General features: G+C 53.9%; 1 protein-coding gene across 1 annotated transcript in view; it reads left to right on the forward strand.

Moving 5' to 3' along the window:
- Positions 1–7,754, forward strand: part of TNPO3 (transportin 3) — a 48,079-nt gene extending 40,325 nt beyond the window's left edge. The window contains exons 20-23 of the mRNA XM_077340418.1: positions 1,096–1,263; positions 3,372–3,484; positions 4,809–4,901; positions 6,571–7,754. Coding sequence (XP_077196533.1) covers positions 1,096–1,263; positions 3,372–3,484; positions 4,809–4,869 — 342 coding nt within the window. The 3' untranslated portion in view covers positions 4,870–4,901; positions 6,571–7,754. The remainder of the gene's footprint in view (positions 1–1,095; positions 1,264–3,371; positions 3,485–4,808; positions 4,902–6,570) is intronic.
- Positions 7,755–9,182: the final 1,428 nt, after the last annotated feature.

Below are 9,182 nucleotides of genomic sequence, written 5' to 3' on the forward strand. Positions count from 1 at the left end.
GGCATCTTTATTCAGGTCATTTATGTAATTGAGAGTGAGCTTGTTGTAGTGGTTAGGAGCGCTGACCTCTAATCTGGTGCGACGGGTTTGATTCCCCGCTCCTCCTCCACATGCAGCCAGCTGGGTGACCTTGGGCTCACCACAGCACTGATAAAGCTGTTCTGACCGAGCAGGAATATCAGGGCTCCTCACAGGGTGTCTGTTGTGGGGAGAGGAAAGGGAAGGCGACTGTAAGCCCCTTTGAGCCTCCTTTGGGTAGAGAAAAGTGGCATAAAAGAACCAACTCTTCTTTTTCTTCAGCGATATCAGGGCTCTCTCAGCCTCACCCACCTCACAGGGTGTCTGTTGTGGGGAGAGGAAAGGGAAGGCGACTGGAAGCCGCTTTGAGCCTCCTTCGGGTAGAGAAAAGCGGCATCTAAGAACGACGAACCCTTCTTCCTCTTCTAATTTATTTGTATACCAGCCCTTGCTGTGACATCTCTAGTGAAAAGGTGATGGAAAGACCTTTACCTGAGACCCGGGTGAACTGCTGCCAGTCTGTGCAGACAGTAATGACTTGGATGGACCAAGTGTCTGATTCCGTGGGAGGCAGCCTTGTGGTTCTTCAGTGGCGAGGGGGAAATGCACTCTGTGTCTGCCCAGGGGAGCTCTTCGCATGTTCCAGGGGCCGAGGGTCTTTGGAGAGCTCCGATAGCTCATTGCAGGCATAAGCATGCCAGAAGGCTTCCTTGGGGGTCTTGTGCCTTGCTGCTTTGTAAGCATTGACCTAGCCACCGAGACGTGGAGCAGCATGGGGGCGGGAACTGGGCAGGGAGGTGTTTTAAAAATGGAACCCTAAAACAGAGGGGAGCCAAGGCCCCAGGAATGGCACCCCCCTCCCCTTAAGGCAGAGAAGAAAGAAGAGACCCAGGGGTTCGGAGGACAGAAGGTGGATTTTATCTGGTTGCCACTAATAATCATGTTAATTAAAAGAGAGTTTCCAAGGTTCAGAGGTAGTCCTCTGTGTGTGGGGTGGGGGTGGGGGGGGAGTTGGGAACAGGCCTGCTTGCTTTCCCACTGTTGGTCACACCTGCATCTCTCCCCCCCCCCCCCCAGCATGAAGAGGACTTTGAGGCCCGGAAGGAGCTCATTGGTCAGGTGATGACCCAGCTTGGGCAGCAGCTCGTGAACCAACTCCTGCACACCAGCTGCTTCTGCCTGCCGCCTTACACCCTGCCCGACGTGGCCGAGGTGCTGTGGGAGATCATGCAGGTCGACAGGCCGGTACGGAATGGGTCTGGGGTCTGGGGCAGAGCAGGTGGCAGGGGTGGAAGTCCGGCCGGGGGAATGGTGGGTGCTGGCCCCGGAATGGCTGGGCGCCCAGCCGGCCTCAGTCCGGACACGGAACATCACTGGCAGTCTGAGGCTTCCAGGGTCATCGCTGGCAAACGGAGACCTCTAGTCTCACCGTGGGCTGGCATCGCCAGCGTTTCTGGAAATGGGCACACTCTTTTCACCGCACAATAATAACATGTGTTCGGAATGGCCTCCCTTTTATTTCATTTCCAAAACTTGCCTCCCGTCTCTCTGCCCTTATGACGGCCACCAAGGTGGCTCATGATTTCAGGCATTTTAAAGCCATTAAAATCAGACTCCCCCCCCCCTCCCAAATAGCCACAGACAGGTTATGACCACCATTTAAAAAAGGAGAAAAATCAATAATCCTTTAATGGCATAATCTGCAAAAGGACTAACTGACCAGAAAAAAACAGCCTGTTAATAAGGAACGAATATTAGATGAAATGGATCAAGAGGGGCTCTCCAGTTTGGGGGCAAGAAAGGGCTTGACATGGGAATCGCAACCACAACGGGCTGAAATCGCTGGGTCTCCTTCTTCTAGAAGGGGGTGGGCCTGAGCTTCACCAGTGCAGCCGGGTCTTCTGCACAACCTCGGAATGAGACGGGGTGCCCGGACAGCCGCATGAATGGGGCAGGGGAGCCGGGATGTTTTGCTGTTGCAGATTGATTAGTCTGGCAAGGACAAGAGCACTCAGGACAGGGAACGTTTGGATGCCTTCCTCTCCTCCAGGCCAACGGCAGAGAATTTAGCCTTGCTAGATGAAGCAGCACCTAAGACGTGGGTTGGTCAGAGTGGAGAAATACGAAGGCAGGGACCTGTCTGTAGGTTGAATACCATAAAGCCAGCAGCGAGCAAGAGAGAAAGACCAAAGCAGATATGGAAACAGTTGAGGGGAATACAATATTTAAAAAGTGGACTTGAAACAAGCTTCTGGCCCTGTTTGGAAATGCTTGAGAGGCTTTCTGGGCTCCAGTCCAGAGTTGGCCCTGGGAGAGGAGAGAAGTGCTGAGTGAGTTTTAGGCTGTGCCATAAAAGGGGCCTGATGCATACTGTAGTGTTCCCCACGACTACGACCGGAAGAAAGTGGATGCATTTCGAATGTGGTGCTGGAGGAGAACTTTAAGGGATACTGTGGCCTGTCAAAAAGATAGATCTAGATCATATTAAGCAGAAACTCTCCCTGGAAGCTAAAATGACTAAATTTTGGTCACAGATTCAGGTGGGGCTGAAGCAGCAGAACAAAGATTTATTCAGGGTGTATGCACACAAACTTCTTCAGAGACAATGAAGCAAAATTTCCTCAACCATTACATATAGGTAGATGGGTGTGTGTGTGTGTTAACTGCCAGAGAGGGTGAGTTGCATGCATAGGAAACCGGGTGATTATAGTTGAGATTGGATTAAGGCAGTTAAGATCTTTGAATGGCAGCAAATTAGCATACTGATCTGTGAATGGCAGTAAATTAGCATACAGGTGTCTTGAGAATGTAAGAATGAAGTTTGAGTCCCATGGCTCCTTGAAAACCAACAAACCAACAAAGTTTGAGTCCCAACAAAGTTTGAGTTTCTGGGTATAAGTTAGAACGGAGTAATTTAGCGGGTGTCGTGAGATAAGAAGCCGAGATCTCTGTTAAGGCCAGGGGGTTCCGTTGTCCTGAGTGTTTCAGCAATCTCTTGTTCCAGTCTGTTTTTGAAATTCCTTTGCAATGAAACAGCTACTGGAATGGGAGGGTGCTAAATTGCATGTCAATGTATGGGGCCATCTTGAGCCCGAAGTGACTTGACGGCACTGGCTACACACATGGTTTGGGGGAGTGCTGGAACTAAGCTCTTATCATTAAGTTCAAAGCTGCGCTGAATATCCGGGGGCCTGTGGGAAACTCGGCATCCACAAAGCCAATTCAGAAGGGATGGCGTCCTTGTTTTCAGCCTGGGACAAGCTTCTGGGAAATAGCGGGAGAACCCCTCTCTCTTTGTTGAATTTTTATTTTTGTCCTTTTGGTCCTCCCCCCCCCTGCCTCCCCCCCCCCAGACCTTCTGCCGCTGGCTGGAGAACTCGCTGAAGGGCTTACCAAAGGAAACGACCGGGGGAGCCATGCAGGTGACCCACAAACAGCTGACGGACTTCCACAAGCAGGTCACGAGGTCAGCTGCGGCTGCGCTGGGGGGGTTGGGAGTTTCAGGGCGGGGGTCTGGGGGATGGTCCAGGGAACAGGGCTGGGCAGTTCACACCCCCTGAAGGCCTCCTCCAGGCCTCCCCCTCTTCTGGGGAAACAGGAAAAGCCGGCATTCCCCTCTGAGCCTCCTGAAAACCAGGGCGGGGAAGTGTTTTTAACAGGCTCTGGCCAGATTGTTGGTCAAACAGTGCCCTCGTGGGCAAAGCCAGCTCCCCAACGAGGCAGCATGATAGGGGTGTGTGTGTGTGTGAGCAGCCCCCACGCCCCACTTCCTCCCACCCAGGAGGAGTTCTCCCAGGCCAGGCTCACTGGAAGGGATGGCCGTGGTGTGCTGCAAAATTCTGGTTCCTTTCCAAGAGGCTTGTACAGAAGGACTTCCTGGGGAGCGGCGCCCTGCACATGCGCAGAAGGGACTGGGTCGTGCCCCTCCGTCTGGGCCTGCCTGACACTTGCTGGAAACCAAAGCCTGTTGGGCACAGGAAATTCCAGGGCAGAGGACCGGGGTAGAACGTCCAGAGACCTGAGGGTTCCCGGTCCACCCGGCTCTTCCTGGGGGTCTGGCTTTCCCCTCTTCTCCGCCACCAATCTGGTTTTTCTGGTCTTGCTTACGCCTGGCTTCTGGGAGGGGAAAGCCACGAGGGATGCTTGGGCCTGCTTTGCAGCCTCTGCCGGCACAGCCCAGCTGACTGGGGCATGTCGGCACCTGGCCAGGTCCCTCTTCGTACCTGTGGCTGTGTCAGCCACCTGCGGGTGGGGAGTCCCTTCGCCGGCGGGTCTGGGGCAAGCCCCGGCCTGCCTCTCTGCTCCGTGCTGACAGGCTCACGCCCAGAAGCCACCTTCGCAGGCAGGCAGCCTGCCCTTCCCCCCTTGACAGCTGGGGCTTCGCTCCCCAGCTGATACGGACCTGGGCTGTGCGGAGCGGCTTCCGGAGGCCTGCCTGGGGAAGGGAGGCCCTGCTCCCTGCTTTCGGAGCCCGGATTCTCCTGGGTGGTTTCACCTGGTGGCCAATCGGTTGTCCTGGAGGGGGAACAAATATTATTTTATATTTTTATAGCCTGCCCTTCCCGGTTGGCTCAGGGAGGGTTGCCTCTTTGCACAAGGTGAAGCGCATTGGAATGACACTTTCTAACTCCAAAGTGCCTGCTGACCAGGTTATTTCCCCAGGTGTCCTCTACCCCACGATGTCCTCCTTCCCTTCTCTTGGGCTCCTGCCAGCCCTGAGCACCGGAGACTGGGCAATGTCCTCCCTCCCCAAACTGAGACCCCTTTTTCTCTCCCCCCTCCATCTCTAGCGCGGAGGAGTGCAAACAGGTTTGCTGGGCTCTGAGGGACTTCACCAGGCTCTTCCGGTAGCCTGTGCCGCCTTTGGTCTGCCTGTCTCCCAGGTGAGCTCCCGGCCCTCTCCGTTTTCAGGGTCCTGGGCTTGGGATTGGGCGGGGGCCGGGGGCGGGGGGGGGGGGTACAACACCTGACAAAGACTTCCATGCGTAATGAATGACAGAGCGGTTCCGCACTGGAACAGGCTTCCTCGTGAGGTGGTGGGTTCTCCTTCCTTCGTCATCTGGCAGAAATGTTGATTCTGTGAACTTAGGCATGCAAGGTGGTGAGTGGGGGGGCAGAAGGGACTGGGTCTGAGCTTGGCTCTTGTGGCCCTTCCTTGCAGGCCCAGGGAAATGCCCATCACCACTTAGGTGTCAGGAGGCAAATTTCCCCCAGGCCGGACTGGTCGGGGATTCTGGTTTCTGGGGGGCTACATCTGAGCATGGAATTGAGATCATGGTGGGTGGGCAGGTAGTTGTGAATATCCTCCATTCCGCAGGGGGTTGGACTAGATGACCCTGGAGGTCCCTTCCCACTCTAGGATTCTGTGAATGCTCAAGTCAACTGGTGGTTAAGCGTTTTCCGGGCTGTGTGGCCAAGGTGGTCGGGTCGTTTAAAGCCCTGATGTTTCACTATCTGGCATCTTTGCAGGGTGGATATTATTATTATTATTACTATTATTACTATTATTTTGATATATTGGCCGCCACTCTCGTAATAGACTCGTGACGGGTTACACAGTCCATTAAAAACCCCAATAAAACCCCGTTAAAACACTATCCGGACATACATCGATACAAACTCCTAAAAACAGAGGCCTAAACAATTAGAAACCACGGGGGTCATTATCCCGCCAGCCCCTCAGAAATCCAATGTAGGAGGGGGAGGAGGCAGCACAGATCGTGTGGTGGGTGTCTTACCGTCTTGCCACATCCTACCTCTGGCGAAACATCACGGACTAAAACTTCCCCACCACATTGGCCCCACAACCTGCAAAACCAACCACCCACAACCACTTTCGCATTTGGGGAAGGTTTTCCTCTTCCTTTTGCATCTTGTGTGTTCAACCGTTTCAAGGGGCAGCCGTGTTCAAGTCTTGGACCAACTTAGTGACTGAGGTGGTTTTGACAATGTGAGCTTTTGGGGGATCAAAACTCTTTTGGTCAGGTCCAAATTGGGAGCTTTGACTCTCAAAAGGTCATGCCCTTAAAATCTTGTTTGATCTCTCGGGGGCCACTGGACTCGAAATACTGCACAACCATGTGAGAGAGATGCTTTTTGCTGGACGGGTTGACTTCATTTGCACACCTCTGGTGGCTGGGCAGTCTAGAAACCTTCAAGTGTCTCACGTTTAGATCCAGGACTCCCAGTACGTTGTGCCCCATCTCGTCTTCCCCCATGGCCAAGTGATCAGCTGCTTCATCATGCTCCCAATTAGCAGCACTACACAGGCATCTTGGGTCAACGTCCAGATCTGTCAATGCTTCTCTCTCTCTCCGGGATCTGTGTTTTTGGCTTCTGATGGGCTGTGGTCCCAACAAGCCCGTTCCGCTAACGGAGAGGTTTCCCCTGGTTCAACGGCTTTCTGCCCGAAGGTAGCGGAAGAAGCGTCCCTGTTAGCGGAACAGAGTCACGCGACCCAGCCCTGAACTGGCAACGGATTGTGAGTTTGGCCAGGCCTGTTGCATGTGGAAGCTGACTCCCCCCCGACCCTTTTCTCTGCCCCCTCCCCAGGACTGTCTTATTTTCAGAAGAGGAAATAAAAACACAACCGAGACTCTGTCCCCCACCCAGCAAACTGCATTGTGGCCGAGGGCTCCGACTCGCTCTGGGGTGTCCCGCCAAACCGGAAGAGACGCTTCGCTGCGAGATCCGAGTCGGTGAAGTTCCTGCTCGTGAGTGAAAGAGAGAGAGAGGAAAACTTAAAAAAAAAACGGGGGGGGCGCAACGTATCCGCGACTTATCGATGGCTGCCACCGACCCACGGCATCGCGGGGGGGGAGGGGAGCTGCTTTCCAGATGGACTTGCTTTAAAAAAAAAAAAAGAGAGAGAGAAAAAGAAAAAAATGTAATAAAAACGTTTGAAAAAAAAAACAAAAAAAAAAGAGCAAACCACGAAACGATAGAAAACTAATTTGCCTGGCAGCAAAGCGAGAAGAGAGGAAAAAGAAAGCGAAGTAGAAAACTTTCTGTGAAATGAAAACAATTACTTAAGGATCCGTGGGGATTAAAAATCGTATCTGTCTAGCAATCCCAGATTCTGCCCTGGGGGTGGGGACGTGGGGGGAGGAGGGGGCGAGGGCGCCTCTGGTCTTTGCAGGCTCCTTCCGGGTTCCCAGAGCTCCGCCCGCCCCTCCTCTTCCTCCCCAAGTCCAAACAGAAAGAAGGCTCGAAGCCGGCGTCTGCTGTGGGGCGCGACACCCCGGCCGTGGGCGGAAAGGGGGCCGTGACGCTCTCCGCCTCCCCCCAGAGAGGGTCTGCAAAACGGGAGCGCCGCTCCTCTACGGCTCACCCCCTTGCTGTGTAGCTGACTTCGAGAAACTGTTATAATATATATTATATTATATATTTTTCTTTTCTTTTTTTTTTTTTCAGTTGATTTGGGTTTTTTGAAAATTTGGTTTCAATTTGTTTGGAATATGTTTTTTTTTTCCCTAAAACCGGGGGCGGGGGCGGGAGGACTGTGGAGAGGACTGGGATGGCGGGCTGCTTTGCCAAACCGATCCGGCTGCGACTCGGGAGGGGGGTTGGGGGGGGGGAGAGTCACGGGCCCTGCGCAGATGTCGAGACAGGAAGGGGTGCTGTTCCGTCTGGTGTTGTAGCCATCTCGAGAACAAGGAGAGAGAAAACACACACACACACACACACACACACATACAAAAAAAAAAGAAATAAAAACTGATAAAAAGTTTAAAAAACGGCCCCTGAGCCTGCCTCGTTCTTGTCTCCGATTCTTGGTGTTCTCTCGGCAGCTGGGGGGGGGGGGGGAGAGCTGTTCCCCTGCTTGTGTTTGAGAAAAGAAGAAGAAGAGTTGGTTCTTATATGCCGCTTTTCCCTACCCGAAGGAGGCTCAAAGCGGCTTACCATTCCTCTCCCCACAACAGACACCCTGCAATGTAGGTGGGGCTCAGAGAGCCCTGATAGAACTGCTCAGTCAGAACAGTTTTATCAGTGCCGTGGCAAGCCCAAGGTCACCCAGCTGGCTGCATGTGGGGGAGTGCAGAATTGAACCCGGCTCGCCAGATTAGAAGTCCGCACTCCTAACCACTGCACCAAACTGGCTCTCTGGGGCAGCACGGGGCAGGGCCTGGAATGGCCAGGTTCAAATCCCTCACTCCACCCTGGAAATCCCATGCATACCACTGGGCCCAGCACCATCTCACAGCCTAAGTACCCTCATCAGGTGACTGAGGTGAGCATTCAGTGAAGGGGGGGGGGGGGGGAGGAACCATGTGAAAAGTGACTCTGAGTTCCAGATGAGGAAATAGAGTTGGAAGGTACCTCCTGAGTCATCTAGTCCAACCCCCTGCACTATGCAGGACACTCACAACCCTCCTATGACCCAGGAGGCCCCTTCCAACTCTGCAATTCTATGATTCTAACCCTCTCGCTCATCCACTGTCACCTGCCACCCCCCTGAGCCCTCCCAGAATCAGCCTCCGCCAGATGGCTATCCAGCCTCGGCTTAAAAATCTCTAAAGAAGAAAAAGCAGGATCTAAATTCAAAAGCAGCATAAATGGGAGGCACCGGTTGTCAGGAGGCGAGTGTTTCCGTGGTCTGTCTGCTCAACCCCTGCTGTCCTCTGAGCCCTTTTTGGCAGCCAGGGCAGGGTTGGTTGTGTGTTGAGAAGGCTGCAGGGATGTACCCTAAGGAGGCTGCTCCATGGGTTTTCTCTGTTATGGGCCAGCACAGTCGCAGGGCACACGCTTGCCTGGAGGGGCTCCCAAGTCAAAGAGCTCGGGCCCAGTTTAGGGAAGGGGAGACCCTGCAGCGCCACATCATAGAATCCTAGAGTTGGAAGGGGCCACACAGGCCATCTAGTCCCACCCCCTGCTCTACGCAGGATCAGCCTAAGCATCCTAAAGCATCCATGTCCTGAGCCGGTGGGCTGGTTTTGGCGGAAGGCAGGGAGCCTCCTAAATCGCTGTCCCTGGAAGGGCACCTGGGGCGTCCACCGTGGCGGAGGAGTTAGAGGCAGGACTGAGGAGGAGAGCCTGGTTCTGGCAGGGTGGGCGCTGACTCTCAGTTGAAGCGGAGGGGAACCCTGTGGCCAAGCCTTCTCCATTTTATTACCCTCGAGAAAGCCCCGAAACATTCCTCAGGCTTCGAGAAACCCCAGAAGGGC

The sequence above is a fragment of the Paroedura picta genome, chromosome 5 (genome assembly GCF_049243985.1).
Source record: "Paroedura picta isolate Pp20150507F chromosome 5, Ppicta_v3.0, whole genome shotgun sequence".
In the NCBI taxonomy this organism is placed as follows: domain Eukaryota; kingdom Metazoa; phylum Chordata; class Lepidosauria; order Squamata; family Gekkonidae; genus Paroedura; species Paroedura picta.